The 15,130-nt window shown below is 38.7% G+C and overlaps 3 protein-coding genes and 1 long non-coding RNA gene across 4 annotated transcripts; 1 reads left to right on the top strand and 3 right to left on the bottom strand.

Moving 5' to 3' along the window:
- Nucleotides 1-3,321: 3,321 nt before the first annotated feature.
- Nucleotides 3,322-5,638, bottom strand: LOC130500146 (uncharacterized). The gene is made up of 2 exons (XM_056994884.1): nt 3,503-5,638; nt 3,322-3,384 (listed from the first exon to the last, which is right to left on the bottom strand). The coding sequence occupies exons 1-2, from the start codon at nt 5,636-5,638 to the stop codon at nt 3,322-3,324; spliced, it is 2,199 nt and encodes a 732-aa protein (XP_056850864.1).
- A 55-nt stretch (nt 5,639-5,693) lies between these two features.
- LOC130499629 (uncharacterized) lies at nt 5,694-6,613 on the top strand. The gene is made up of 4 exons (XR_008938524.1): nt 5,694-5,830; nt 5,911-6,183; nt 6,260-6,403; nt 6,489-6,613. It is a non-coding gene; the product is annotated as an uncharacterized LOC130499629 (long non-coding RNA).
- A 2,703-nt stretch (nt 6,614-9,316) lies between these two features.
- LOC108824946 (uncharacterized) lies at nt 9,317-11,724 on the bottom strand. Its single transcript, XM_056994883.1, has 9 exons — nt 11,518-11,724; nt 11,086-11,359; nt 10,920-11,001; nt 10,624-10,748; nt 10,187-10,386; nt 9,942-10,105; nt 9,748-9,862; nt 9,506-9,670; nt 9,317-9,433 (listed from the first exon to the last, which is right to left on the bottom strand). Exons 1-9 carry the CDS (start codon nt 11,722-11,724, stop codon nt 9,317-9,319), a joined length of 1,449 nt encoding a protein of 482 aa, XP_056850863.1.
- A 1,090-nt stretch (nt 11,725-12,814) lies between these two features.
- LOC130499567 (uncharacterized) lies at nt 12,815-14,955 on the bottom strand. Its single transcript, XM_056993753.1, has 5 exons — nt 14,529-14,955; nt 13,975-14,248; nt 13,289-13,901; nt 13,114-13,195; nt 12,815-13,045 (listed from the first exon to the last, which is right to left on the bottom strand). The coding sequence occupies exons 1-3, from the start codon at nt 14,769-14,771 to the stop codon at nt 13,807-13,809; spliced, it is 612 nt and encodes a 203-aa protein (XP_056849733.1). The 5' UTR covers nt 14,772-14,955; the 3' UTR covers nt 12,815-13,045; nt 13,114-13,195; nt 13,289-13,806.
- Between the last annotated feature and the right edge of the window lie 175 nt (nt 14,956-15,130).

Here is a 15,130-nt window from a genome sequence, read left to right as displayed (position 1 = left end):
GAGTGGTTCAGTTTTATATGATCTAATTATATTAAGAGATTAACCAAAAATATTATAAAAATGTTACTGGTTAGGTTTAACTAATCTATGTTGGTTAAGATTTGGTTTAATTTAAGTTGGTAGGTTGCATTGTATAGGAGGCATGATATATTCTAGCAACAACTATGAAAGAGTTCAAAATTTAAATGAGAACTTTAAATAGTAGATAATCCCTAAATTAATAGATTAGATACTTAAAAGAATATTTATCAGAAGATTCAACTAGTTGTTGCAATGATTATGACTTGTCAACGTATTTACCATCTATATTTATCTATATACATTCCAAGATTACACAGAAAGTAGAAAATGATGATTGACAAACCTTACTCGCTAACAAAATGTCAACTTTGTATCAAAATAATTAAGTCAAACAAATTAAATAACTAAATATTTCTGGTATATATATTAATCTCCATCATCCTTTTTGTAATGTATGATTCATTTTGCATGTTTTTAGTCTGGGGAAAATGAAAAAGAAAATAAGTGCAATGTTAATCCTCGATTTTTTTTTTGCCCTGAATTCGTCTCTCTTAATTTTAAAATAACAAGTATTAATACTAAAACTAGAAGTGGGAAGTCAATTAATTGGAAGTTAGTTACGGGTCCTCATAATAAATCTATTCAGTTTAGCAGCGAGTCTCCAACATCATGTTCTCAAAATGTAATTATAACATCTTACATGAACCCATCTTTTTAAAAGAAAAAGAAAAACCAGCAATGACAAGCTCAATAGAGACATGATAATATATGACATTTAAAAAACAAACCCAATAACTACAAAATATATAGACAGAACAAAACATATTCCCATTTAAACAATGAAAACAACAGTAGCCGAATTGGACAGCTTTAACACTCCAAACAAGATGAACACATATATTTAAAAAACCATTCAACATATAGTTTCATACAAAAAAATTAATCAAATATTTAAACTCATCAAAAGCTTAATTTAGATATAACAAAGATAATATTAATGCAAAATCACCGCCCATAAGACGGGCAAACCCCTAGTATAATATATAATGCACATGCAACTGAGTTCTAGAATCCTCCTCAGAATGGGAACTTTACATGCATGTCCGAATACCAAACTGTGATTCTTGAAGTACATATGAAGAAACAAAATAAGTACATCTCATTAGTCAGGAATTCATTAAACAGAGACTTTAGATCAACTAGTTTCATAGCCCCCGCGCACGCGCGGGGCCGGGTACATTGTCGACACGGAAGATATTTTTGTGTACGTGATTTTGTTATTTGATTAGGTTGATGAATATTTACGGGATATAGTATTATTATAATTTCCGGAGTTGTAAGCGATGAGAAAATTAATTCCGAGTTTGAAACTTGTTTGGTTTTTTATATTATTAACATGTATCGGTTCATAAATTACTTGCCCGACACACTGGGCAACTTATATTTGTCCGAAGCCAATGATCAATGCAAGGAAAATGAAATTTATGCCCACAGTTGAGGGTTGAAATGGTCACGTCGGTGTAGTTCTCAAAGCAGATGGAGCATAGATGGGTTTCCTCTTCAATTGTCGGCGGTCTATCAGTTCTTTCTAGATCGGTGATGATCAGATCTACATCAAGTCTTGCGGTTGCATTTATATTGTAGTCTGTGATGGTCAAAGTAACTTGAAGATTTTGAGGTATAATATTATTGTTTTCTCTAAGTAACCTCATCACATATTTGTAAGTCTCTTCAATTAAAAACATTGAGTCGGGGTGATGAATATCATGGTATGATAACATGAAATCCAATGACTCAGGGACCAAATCATTGTAATTATCTACATCGTCAAAAATTCTTGGTACCTGAAAATCGATGACCGATTGCTGTGTGTTTGGTCTGTGTATATAGACTTGGAGGAATTGTCCTCGATTTGCTCCTAACGATCTTGAGAATCGATGAGTAAGTAGTGGAGTGTTGTTCATGTTGTGTTTGTTGTGAAAGTTTAGCACAATATATTTTTGTTTTATAGGTGATTATTAGTTGTTTTTTTCTTAGTTGTTTTACGTTTGTTTATGTATTGTATTTATTAGTGAAACTTGTAAACATTAAAATTCTAATTTGGGTAATTTATTATAACAAAATGTTAAGTTCCTTAAATGCATTATATGGTAGTAATGTTTTGTGAAGTAACTTAAACTTTCTTGGATAAGTGTAGAGTATTTAATAAACGGTATTGGATTAATTGATGTTGTTTAGATTGTTTTTTTTCCTAGTATATGATATATATTATGTATTTCTGTATTGAAGTAAAATGAAGATCAAATCTGTATAGTAATAGAAATAGTTAGTGGTTTGGTTAATTTCTTGATATATTAACCACCGAATTTAAACTGGTTAATTGTAATGTTGAATGGGTCTATTAGCAAACATGGGTCTAAATAGGTGGGCTCAGATTAAGTTGGGTTTAAAAAGTTATGTTATGTTTTGTTCGTGAAAATTGAACTGGAAAAAAATACGTCCGGCCAACTTCGTTTCCTCCGTGGTCGTGTATACGTCTCCTCCGCGATACCTGCACTGATTATTACATAAGTTTTTTGAGTTTAGTGATGGGGGTTTGCTCTAGACTGTTATTGTAAGGTGAGAACTTACTTCAGCTATGGTTGGTCCGCATCGGCACGGAATCATTCATTCTCCGAGGGTTCGTCGTTGTCAGAATCTGCAACAATAGAGGTTTTTAATTTATTTGTTTATAATTTATGATAACTAAATCATTTTTTCCTGATTCTAGTATATATGTTTTTTGGGTGAATTTCTCTGATTTCGAACTCCTAATTTCAGATGTTTTAGCCGGTATTTCATGGAGCCAGAAAATAGATGTGAAGATCTAGTCATCAGGAAACGTACCGGTCGATCGTGGCAAGCCTTTGAATGCCTCTCTGTAGACGATGTTGGCTATTGTTCTGCTCTTCTCTCCTGTTCTGCTCATGTCTAAAATTTTGAGGCCTTTCGGTGTAGTAACTCTCGACAGTGCCACGTACAGCTGACCGTGGCTGAAGACAGGTTTTGGCAAGTATAGTGACACGTTTGACAAAGTCTGACCTTGTGATTTGTTGATTGTCATCGCGTAACAGACCCGGATCGGAAACTGCCTTCTCTTCAACGTGAAAGGATGGTTTGATTCCGTTGGCGACAGTATAATCCGTGGCAGGAGAATAGGCTCTCGCTTCGTTGTCGATGTAAGCATTTCTGTCTTGATAACCTTTTCTCCCATGTGTGTCACTATAAGTCTTGTGCCGTTGCATAAGCCTTCGTTTTGGTTCAGGTTACGCAGGAGCATGACTGGGACACCCACTTTGAGACGTAGCTTATGAGCTGGTAAACCTGGAAACTCCAATGAGTTTAGATATTCCAATGGGTATGACATTTTTAATTCTTCTGAATCCTGCTCATTTTCTGCAAAGCTGTCCGCACTGAAGTACTCCTTCTCTTCTCCAGGTACTTGAGACACCAGATAATTGTTGATCTCGTCAACCGTGACATTTCTTGGTGTCAAGATGGCTGTTTCCCTGAGTTTTTGCCGATCTGTGTAGTCATTTGCAAAATCCGAAAATGCAGAAGAGCAAAGTGTCTCCAAAGGGTCTGAATTGACAGGGAGTAGAACAGTGTTGTCTATGAATATTTGATCTTCTGGTGTTTCACTGTTGGACATTAGCTGATGTTCTGCTTCTGCTCTGCCATCACCAACCTGAAGAATCCAGTCTGCGAAAGCCTTTTCATCCGGATCTACACGCATGTTCTGTGTGAGAAGGAATATCTCGCAGTTTCTCCATAAGAGCGAACGATTAAGAGCTGCGTTGACTGTTTCTGGTCTTGTTCCTTGTGGGATTACTGGCAATATCTGGCGGAAGTCACCTCCTAGAAGAATGGTCTTGCCACCAAAAGGTTTCGTTGATGCCGATGGATCTGAGACAGACAAAATATCTTTGAGAGTACGATCAACAGCTTCAAACGCGTGGCGATGTGCCATAGGTGCTTCGTCCCAGATGATCAGGTCTGATTCGCCTAGGAAGTTTCCTAAGACTGTTCCGGGTTTAACTTCGCAGTAGGTGTCTTCGTAAAGCTTGAGTGGGATACCGAATCTTGAATGTGCTGTTCGTCCTCCAGGTAAGAGAAGAGCGGCAATGGCGGAGGATGCTACTGGGATCACCTTCTTTCTTCTCGATCTTAAAGCTGCGATGATTGTTCGGTACAGAAATGTTTTACCTGTACCTCCTGCTCCATAAAGAAAGAAAAGCTTGCCTTCGTTCTCATACACGGACTTGATCACTGCATCATAGACTGCTTGTTGTTGCTGGTTGAGTTTATCAAAAAGCTTCTGGTGGGTCCTGGCTTCCTCGGTTATGTCAAAGTGGTTGTGCTTCTCCATTGCTTTTTTTTTCATGTCATCCATAATACCTTTGTTAGGAAGTGGCATTCCCGTGAACTGAGTCAATGACTTCTCAAAACCTTGTAACATGCTTTCTATCTCGATGAGAGTGTAATGCTGGAGTTCGCATGGTGTCAGCTGAAGGCCAGGGAATCTAAGCACACGTCTCTGGTGCATGAGCACATCTTCTGCCATGTCCTGCCAAGAGTGTTCCCAAAGTTTTTGTGGATCTGAGACTTGACAAAAGACGAGGATGAGCACAAAAAGATAACGAAGACTTCTTGGAGATGAGAACTGTGATGCATCCGACATTGAATCATGCCAGTCCTTGTCTGACCCGAGCAAGCCTCTTGCATAGCAGGCTTCTTGGAAAGAATCATACTTGATGTCACCCACTGTGTACAGATCATCATAGCTTGTAGGGCCTCGAAGCAGGCTCACCAAAATGCCAAGGTAATATTTGTCGCCAGCTGCTGGGTTTATGTTGACGATTCTCCCAATGCTTCCTCTCTGCTTTCTTCTTGTGTAAATTTTGTTTGAATTGTCCCACACAAAATAAAGCAGCATCTCGATGTATTTTATTTTCCTAACCTCCTCGTAGAGTCTGTTCATTTCGAACCACTCGGTTAACATTGTTCTCCCATGTAGGTACCGGGTCTGGACATCCTCAAGGTCTTCATCCTCATCAAAAATAGCCGTCTGTTCTCCAGGAAGGTGGACTGGCAACTTCTGTACCGCTGGGGTGTTGTGGTGAATGTCGAAAGCAAATATTCTCCACATTGATTCACAGGCTGAAAGGTACCTACCCTCAATAAAATCATCTATCTCATTCCTTGGCTTTCCTTTTTTACTACCAGAGGGACCAGTCTGATCTGTGTTCTTTACGAACTTGAATGCGGCTCTATCAACACCTTTTGTAATGTACTTGAAGAGATATTTGATGGCGCTTGATTTGTTGCACCATTCGACGTTGACATGCGCCTTGTATTTTTTCAGTATCTCGATGTTGTGTGGGACGACAAACTGGTTATCTAGCTTTATGTTTCCCTTCTGAACGGACTGATCTGTGTTCCGGCGCTTATAGACGATGTAACCAGTGTCGTTGACTTGGGTGTGCGGGACATAGCTGCGGGGGAACTTCTTAGTACAGACACCATCTTCCATGCACGGAGAATTTTTCCTGTCTTTCCCACAGGGGCCATGCATCATGTGCTGCTCCACCAGACAATAAGCTTCCGGATCTTTTTCTCTGTCGGGAAGTTCTGCCGAAACGATTCTGTCAATGTCTCTAGCTGTTGGGTTTCTGAAGTCTCCTTCGAGCCATAAAAGTATGTGACAATGTGGTAGCCCTCTCTTCTGGAACTCTATGGTGTAGACAACTGGTTGTTCAGAAATGAAAAGGTTAGTATTTTTGAAAAAACCGTTTAGAAATAGATGCCGTGATGTATAAGATTAATTTTTTAAAAAATTGTATGTCGCAGGGATCAAACCTGCTTTAGCACGGGGGAAGAAGACGCCTTTGTTGAAATCTGAAATCATCTCGTCAAGTTTCATCTTGAACACTCTAGCCTCCAGGTCGGGGCGGTCGTTGGGATCGTCAGAGCCATACATTTTCAGGTGGTCAGATATCTCCTCCCATTTAGGATTGGTTGTAAAAGTGATAAATAAGTCTGGATTACCTTCCCATCGACATATTGCCATCGCATCGTGATATTTTTCCGCCATATAACGGGGACTCCCTGTATGACTTGAAGGTAATATGACTCTTTTCCCAATAGATTTTGCATCAGTGTCACCATTCATGACTGCATCTTCTACATTGTTGTACAGGTCAGCCCTGATTTTCTTCTGATTTAATCGAAACCAACGCAACCTCTCCTGTTCTATGCATGTGTAGGCGTCAACGATATACTGGTGCAATAACCTTTTCGAACCCACGATAACCATGCCTTCATCTAAGCGAGTCTGTATCTGGTAAGCAAAGAATTCTCTCTTTGTGATGTATTCCCTTTTCCTTGTGTTCCCATCAGTATTAGTGACATGTATGTTTTCATTGAAGCCCGCCTGCCCATATGGGAATAGGAGTGGATATTGCAGAGTCATAAAGAGTGGATGCATATCACTTATATGCTGCAGTCCTGACGATCTGTGTTGAACAACTATATCTCTCTCGCCCATATCCTCATTGAAGTCACCAACGATTAAGCCTGCTATTTCATCTGTCTGAGGCAAATCATATTGACGATTACGTTTGGACTTGCCGGTCAGTTTTATGCTGAATTCCTCGCAGCCACCAGACTCATGAAGGTCTCTTGCTTTCCTGAAAATCTTGGTAAGACAGTTGTAAGTGTCCATTGTTTCCACCAGCTCTTTCACTATATTAGGATCCAGTTCACCTACTTTAGCTGTTCGACTGACTGTTGAAATTCTATTCCGGATCTCATTCGCGGTATCAACGATGTATAGCTGACTGAATTTTGGAGTTTTCCCTGGTTCAGGTACCAAAGATCCGATCCTGTGTGCATTTTGACCATGGATGCGGTAAGTGAAAGGACCTGTTTTGTGCATGACCGATTGATCCATCTGAGCCCCCATAGACGTGAAAGCTAAGATGGAGTTATATGTGCGGATGTCACGTTGGAATTGTGTTGAGCTGAGGAGTTTTTTCAAGACAGGAGGAGCTTCTAGTTCAGGTGGGAGTTTTACACGTCCTTGTTGACAGCATATACTGAATAGAGGTGTCTTGTTTCTGGTTCCTTTTTTTTCCTTTTCCCAGACCAGAGCTTGGCAAAATGGGCATTCAAGAATCCCGTTATATGTCTGTTTCTGAGACTGTGGCTTCTTCGCCCTAGATTGTGACTTGGACCCTAAGAAAAATAGAAGTTGGCCTGAGTTAGGTAGATTGTTTGGAAGAAATTTGGTTAGTTTCAGAAAGCATTTCCATAGTAGACAATCACCTTTCCTATTGGGTTTTATTCGGATTGGTCTCTTTGATAGAATGATAGCTCTCCGCATAGACCTTGCTATTCTTTGGGTTTCTGCATGAACTATAGTTGTTAGTGACATCAGATTTGTAGGTATTATATAGAATCGGAGCTGACCTTTACGGTTTTGAGTTTCGTTGCTCGAGCCAGCAATCATCAGAGCAGTGTCTGATGCATGTGAAGTGTTTCCCTTGTGCCGTTTGTTCCATCCTGTTGCAGATTGATCGTGTGTTTTTCTTTTTCCCATGATAAGCTTCTTCCAATGTTTATTGTAACGTCAACATTCTTTGATCAAAAAATGGAAATCCGTGGGAGTGACGCCGACTTCTGTGTTACCTCTCTATTTTGTAACGTACAATAAATGAGACTGTTGGGTTTATGTTTTGAAGTTTTTGTTAATGTTTGATCTTAACACCATGTTTTTTTTGTTTAGGTCCATTTTCATAAGGAAATCGAAATGTAAAAGTGGCTACTTGTGGTTTTAGTGAATGCCTAATAATTGTGGTTGTATTATGAAGCAAACATTTGAGACCGAGCTCATGAAAATAGAATAATTGATTCTACACAGTAGATACGTGATAAAAACTGGAAAATATGAAACAGGGTGATGGACTCTTGATGGTTTCCCAAGTGAGTGATTGAAGACTTGCAGTAATTGGGCCATTATATGGGAGTGAATGTTTATTAGTTTAGTTATACAATTTTAAATTAATTTATTATTTTTAATAAAATTACGTTTGTTTCTTTTTCCAAACCTGGAAGTAAGATGTTAAATATTAGGAGTGTTGTGTAAGGAACCATTTTTCAATGCCATGAATAGAAAATGTATAATAATAAGTATATTCTCTATAAAAGCAGCCACTCAATATTTCGAAATTATAACTCATTTGGAAATTTAAAGAATAAATCAATTCCGCTGTAATCAAGGGGGTTAAAAATTCCAAGCAATGGTAAAATGTAAATAACAGCTGAGAACCTCTACTTATCTATCTTATTAAAACAGAAACATTTCGTTGGACCTAACATTTATTTTGTAAGTTTTTAAATTAAATACACCTTTATACTTTATAGTTAAACATACATTAAATCACTAATGTTCATTTCTTTATACTACTATCTATGTTTCCAAACAATATACTTATTTCTTTATACTACTATCAATGTTTCCAAACAATATACTTATTTCTTTATACTATTATCAATGTTTCCAAACAATATATTTTATACTACTATCAATGTTTCCAAATAATACAATAATTAATCTTAGTTATTTTATATCTATCATTTTCTCTTTAAAATTTTGTAGAAACGTCATAATTTCATAAATTGCAAAATAGTGAACTTTGAAATTTCGATTATTAGATTACAAATTATGAAACTATTACAATTTAAATCTAATTAGATTACATATCGGTCATCCATCAGTTCAATCGGTTAGTCTCGGGTTTTAGTGATTTTTTATATAAATATTTTAAAAACATAAATTGAATTGTCAGATCTCCGGATTAACCGGTATAATCACAATCGGGTTGAATTTAAAAATACTGATTTAACTGCAAAAATATTTTAAATACACACTCTTTAAAAATTACCAAAATATTTGTTAAATTATTAGTGAAATTTTTCATCGTAAAATATCGCGCGCTTCAAAAGCGCGGGTCAAAATCTAGTTGCATTTTTAAATCTTAAGTATGTAGGAAAAATCCAGACTGACTGCTAAACTATAAATCAAATAAAGCCCGTCAAGGATGCATTAATAATTCAAAACAGGAAAAAATATCCGTTCATGTGAAATGGCAAAAAGAAAAGCATAGATAGAGGTCTTGACATAGCTATCAGAAGCTTTTAATTAAGAAAACATAGATATGGGGTTTGACAGGCTGTGTGGGGAGAGTCTTCACGATTACTCACGTCCACCACGCTTGCGTTTCTTCAATCCATCTGCCTTCCCTGTCCCCGAAGTTGAACCTGCCACTTCCACGTTTTCCTCAGCGTGGGGAGGGATCCTCTCAAGTTGGTCCTGAGTAACATAAACTTGAACTGTTAATAAAACGATAAACCAGCAAACATATTAACATGTTGTTTAGACAACCTTTCCATGGTTCGCCAAAGTGTCATCTTCAGTCATGGTAGAGACGGTGAAGGTCCGGTGGTTAGGAGTGAAGTTGAAAGGTGTCACATGTATGTGAAACACAAACTTTTTCCCTTCTAACTCTTCAAGACATGCTGGGAGTTGCTCCTCTCCACCGTCATGCACCTGCAGCAGATGCGCAATAGTCAGGAGTTATATTATACCCGCATAGAATGCTATAACTGATCTGATTGTTTTAGTACCACATCAAGGGCAAGAGCAGCAGCATCCTGTTTAGTCTGTTTTGACATCTCCTTATCGAAGACAACAAACGTGGCGCTGTCTTTGCCATCATCGACAGCGAGCTCAACACGGAACCTAACACAAAGGGTTGGAATTAAGGGTGAGAATATAACTATATCTGGGTTGATAACTGTTAAAGTGTAGACCATCTTACCTGACGACACCAGTGACGTCAGAGGTTAAACATCTGGTGCAGTCAAGGGATGTTCCATTCCTCTCCAATTTCTTGTTGCAGCCAGTGCATGACACAAATGACCAGCCATTTTCCTGGTTGACACAAACAATCTGTGCTTTGCAGAGAAAGTCAGCTTCCTGTGTCTGCCCAAGCAATGTTTTAGTCACCGGTAATTATGGAAAAACTTCTGAATTATACCAGAGTAAGGAAAGAGAGATGATTACCTGCTCATTGGAGTTGGAGATGTACGTGTTCAGATCCCCAATGGTGACAAGCTCTTTTCTCTTGATCCCTTCGAGAGTGTCAACACAAGTGTACGCCTGAGTTGCTGTAACTCCAAGACCGCCGATAAACTCTGCTATCTCAGGGATGCTGGTGTCAAAAAAGAACGTAGTTCCTTGTGTGGAGTTCAGGTATAGGTTCCCTGTTTATTAAAAACACATGTAAGTCAGTCTTTTAGAATGTAAAAAAACTTTTAAAAATGATAATTCTGTTTATACATACACACATTCAGTGTGATCAATAAACCAAACTGACTAATAGGCTAGGCTACATTAATATTATTGTTTATAATTTTTCATTTAGGTGCGGTTAACTAATAGGCTAGCTACTCTTAAACAGCCTTATATAGATATTAGAAGATGCTCATATTATTTTTTACCTCCAAACAGCTTAGGATTAACAGAGGTCACCAACATCACGGACTGGGATCTATCCCCATCCTTCAAAAAACCCCTAAAGGTGGACGCAGCCTCATCCCACAACGAAACGTACACGGTTACATTCCTGTGACAGTAGCAAAAGGCAGAGAGGACAACAAAATAATAAGTTCATATGAAGACAAATTTCATACAAAGTGTCTTACATTGTAACACCATTTAAACTCAAAAGACACACAAACTCAAATAGACCATTTCACAACCTTGAGGATATAACAACATTTAAAAAATAACTTACGGTTCGATTAGGAGGCGGACAACGATCCTGGTCGTGTCCGCGGTGTTCTTGAGATCAGAACCTTGCACAGAGCGAATCTCCCCTACGACATTTGGGGGTGTAAAAATAATATTAGCAACTGTGAGTGATGATTTAACTACAAACTGTTATAAGAAAGTTAACAAACCTGGAAGCTCCAAGTTAGTATTGGCGAGAACTTGAAATTGGCCAATACGTCTCACCATGAAGCTGTTGGTTTTGATCACGGGGGCATCCACCTGGACGTCAACAATACGTGTCGAAGGAAGGAATCGGATCAGAAACTGATGTTCGGTGACCTTGTACTTTTCGGACACCCTACCAACCTCAAAACGTTCCAATCTCACGATTGAACCAGACACCAGAGACGACCGGTAATAGCTGACCCGGTTAGCTGGGATAAAACAATGGATCACAGTGTCCTGTAATAAGAAAACATTATCTCATTAGCTTATTATAACAATTTTCACAGGAAAAAGAAAAAATAAAGATGAAGAGTTTTCACACACGACCAATGAATAATCAAGTTCATATATCGACTTTAAAAAATTCACGCAAGTATTTTGGAAAGAACCATCACCATCTCATCGAGGAGCAGAATGGTTATTCCCAGAAGCTCCCCATTCTTATTGATGTTCTTAGCATCCCAAAATCGGATGATCCTACCGACCACAGCCTGGGCGGATCTTCCAAGTCTGAGTGAATTGAAGGTGGAGTAGGGGACGGCAGCGACGGCGGAGACGGCAGCGACGGAGGGGACGGCGGATGAGGCAGCTGGTGAAGTCATTTTCGCAAGAGAGTGAAGAAGCTGTAAACGATGTTGTGAGATATTAAGAGAAAAGGTTGAGAGATTACCTCGAGAAGTCTATATAAATGAGGATTCGACAGGCGTTACGAAAGAGTCTTAATGATGGTCATTAAGTGATGAACAACGGAAGAGAAAAAGGAATCGTCAGGAGAACGACCTTGAACGTCACAGGCGGATGCCCTGATTAGTCCGTCGCCGTTGAGAGGAAGAGATATGGGCCTGCATGAGGACATGAATTCTAACATACATAGCTCATTAAAACACATATGCTCAAAGGCCTAAACAGACATAAAGCCCATTAGTTAGTCTTAAATTAACTATTCAGAAATTGTTAATGAGCTATCTCTCCGATAATGACATTCGACCGGAGGGTGTAGCTTATGTGAAATTCATAGGACTATATAATCATATTCATATTCAAATACTTGATTAACCTGAATATATATCTTTATTTAATTTGGGTTTATGTAACTGATTATACATGTAAATAAAATGGACTGACCTATCAACCTAGAGAACTTTTGTTGCAATCTCTTGGTTTAGTATTAATATTATAAAAGCAGTCATGTCGATGACTACATTTGAAAGTAAATATTCTGTTATATTATTTCTTTTTATGTTACATGAATATCTAGTAATCCAACTTAAACCAAATAAACCGAGTTCGGTTTGTCCTAATCCATAACGGTTTACATAGAAACCGGTGAGATTTCAAAATCAATTATTATTATGTGTGAACCAAGAAACGGTTAACAAATAAAGTGAGATTAAATGTTAATTATGTTCTATACCATAAACAATGTCCTAGATACCTCGAGAAACACTTTTATGGTCATGGTTTAAATCTATAAGCAATGGTCAAATAGATATGCAGCTGATAAATCACATGAAAAAGCTACACCATTCTTAAAGTAGCAATTAAATAAAGCCCGTCAAAGATTCATTAATAATTAAAAACAGAAATAAAAAATCCTTGCATACGAAATGGCAAAACGAAAGCATAGATAGAGGGTTTGACAAAGCTAGTAGAAGTTCTCTTAAAAACATAGATAAAGGTTTTGACGGGCTCAACAGGAAAAGGTTTCCCAATTACTCACTGCCACCACTCTTGCGCTTCTTCTGAGCATCTGACTCCCCTGGAGGGGTGTCTGAAGCACACTCCTCATCCATCTTGTTTCCCAACATAGCAGGCCCAGAAGATGAAGCTGCAAGTCCGACGTTTTCCTCAACGTGGGGAGGGAAGCTCTCAAGGTGTTCCTGAGTTACATAGGTGTATCCCTGAGCTGCTGTAGCTCCGATACTGCATATAATATGTCGACACCGTTAACTTACAGTTGTTGCATCATATTAATTAAGTTTGATCTTTACCTGCTTACAAACTCTGCTATCTCAGGGAGGCTGGTGTCAAAAAAGAACCTAGTTCCTTGGGTGGAATTCAAGTACAGGTTCCCTGTTTATTTTTAGAAAATCATGTAAAGTGTGGAATAAAAAATACTCACAGCTAAATCAATTAGAAGATGATCATATAATTTTTTTTTTTTACCTCCAAACAGCTTAGGACTAACCGAGGTCACCAACATAACAGACTGGGAGCTATCTGCAACCTTCAAAAAACCCCTGAAGCTTGATGCAGCATCATCCCGTAAGGACACGTAAACGGTCACAGCCCTGTAATAGCAACAGAACCGAAGATTTATGAAGCCAAAACTTAGACAACACAACAGAACAATAATCTCAACCGAACCGAAGATTTATGAAGCCAAAACTCAGACAACACAACAGAACAATAATTTCACAGATAGACATCACAACACCATTAAAATCTTTAAAACAGAACATGCTTCCCAACCTGAGAGAATATAAAACTTCACCGAAGATTTATGAAGCCAAAACTTAGACAACACAACAGAATAATAATCTCAACCGAACCAAGATTTATGAAGCCAAAACTCAGACAACACAACAGAACAATAATTTCACAGATAGACATCACAACACCATTAAAATTTTTAAAACAGAGCATGCTTCCCAACCTGAGAGAATATAAAACTTCAAAATGACTTACGGTTCGATAAGGAGACAGACAAGAATCCTGCTCGTGTCTGCGTTGTTCTCCAGATCGGAACCCTGCACCGATCGGATCTCTCCTACAACATCTGCAGAGTTTAAAATATTTAAGAAACAGTCTGTCATGACACAACTAAAGTGGCAGTACAAAAAACAACAAACCTGGAAGCTCCAAGTTAGTATTGGCAAGAACTTGCAGATGGCCAATACGCCTCACCATGAAGCCGTTGGTTTTGATCACAGGACCAACCACTTGGTCTCCGACCATTCGTGTTGAAGGAAGGAATCGAATCACAAACTGATGTTCGGTGACCTTATACATATGGGACACCCTTGCAACCTCAAAGCACTCCAATCTGACAATTGAACCGGACACCAGTGATGACCGGTAATGGCTGACCCGGTTAGCGGGGATGAAACCGTGTATCACCGAGTCCTGTGGATACAAAAGATTATCAATAGCTTCTCATTCAAAATTCTTACCAAAAATAAATTCAAGAAGTCATAATGAGTAGTTTTCAGAAACGAAATCAGAATCACCAGGTTAACTCTACGGAATCATAATCTACATAACCAATACACATACGCATAAGTCTATATCTTAATGTTTTCAACCTCAACACTAAAAACCTTCATTCCCCTAACACACGGAGTAAACGAACAGAGCTATGAGAATCATATTTCTGAATCGTATAATAATCAGAGAGGAACATCACCTTCTCATCAAGTAGTAGAAAGGTTATTCCCAATAGTTCCCCGTTCTTATCGATATCCTTAGCATCCCAGAACCGGATGAGTCTACCGACCAAAGACTGGGCGGTCCTGCCAAGTCGGAGTGAGCCGAAAATGGTGTATGGGACGGCGGCGGCGGCGGAGACGGCGGCGTCTGCGGAGACGGCGGGGACGACAAAGACGGGGGCGACGGCAGAGACGGCGGCGAAGACAGCCGGTGGAGTCATTTTTGCAAGAGTATCAAAATGATGAAAACGATGCTATGAGGAGTGAACAGAAAAGGGTTGGGAGCTAACTTCGTAAACTCTATATAAAAGGATTAGAGAGACGTTACGGAAGACAGAAGAAGTGCCTAGTTGAGTGTTAATGAACACCATAACTACAGAAGAACGGAAGAGAAAGAGGAAGAGGAAGAGGAAGAGGGATCGAGGGCGATCAGAAAAAAAAAAAAAAAACCTAAACGACAAACCGTAGGAAGATCAGCGATGGGCCAGAAGAGAGAACAAACAAAGTGTAAACAGGTTAAAAGCCCATGAAAAACGCCACGTGGCACCTTTGTGGGAGTGATACTCCCCTATTATTATAT

Source organism: Raphanus sativus, chromosome 9 (assembly GCF_000801105.2).
Source record: "Raphanus sativus cultivar WK10039 chromosome 9, ASM80110v3, whole genome shotgun sequence".
Classification (NCBI taxonomy): domain Eukaryota; kingdom Viridiplantae; phylum Streptophyta; class Magnoliopsida; order Brassicales; family Brassicaceae; genus Raphanus; species Raphanus sativus.
The sequence above is the reverse complement of the archived record's forward strand: the minus strand, read 5'-3'. Positions and strand labels throughout refer to the sequence as shown.

What these genes read in the sequence shown, in the direction of transcription:
- LOC130500146 (XM_056994884.1), bottom strand. Translation starts at nt 5,638, where the DNA reads ATGATGCATGGCCCCTGTGGGAAAGACAGGAAAAATTCTCCGTGCATG. An exon ending in ACAATTATCTGGTGTCTCAA is followed by an intron (nt 3,385 to 3,502) that starts GTACCTGGAGAA and finishes TGGAGTTTCCAG; the next exon opens with GTTTACCAGCTCATAAGCTA.
- LOC108824946 (XM_056994883.1), bottom strand. Translation starts at nt 11,724, where the DNA reads ATGACTTCACCAGCTGCCTCATCCGCCGTCCCCTCCGTCGCTGCCGTC. An exon ending in TACTAACTTGGAGCTTCCAG is followed by an intron (nt 11,002 to 11,085) that starts GTTTGTTAACTT and finishes CAAATGTCGTAG; the next exon opens with GGGAGATTCGCTCTGTGCAA. An exon ending in CTTTGGCGAACCATGGAAAG is followed by an intron (nt 9,434 to 9,505) that starts GTTGTCTAAACA and finishes TATGTTACTCAG; the next exon opens with GACCAACTTGAGAGGATCCC.
- LOC130499567 (XM_056993753.1), bottom strand. Translation starts at nt 14,771, where the DNA reads ATGACTCCACCGGCTGTCTTCGCCGCCGTCTCTGCCGTCGCCCCCGTC. An exon ending in TTCTACTACTTGATGAGAAG is followed by an intron (nt 14,249 to 14,528) that starts GTGATGTTCCTC and finishes TTGTATCCACAG; the next exon opens with GACTCGGTGATACACGGTTT. An exon ending in TACTAACTTGGAGCTTCCAG is followed by an intron (nt 13,902 to 13,974) that starts GTTTGTTGTTTT and finishes TAAACTCTGCAG; the next exon opens with ATGTTGTAGGAGAGATCCGA.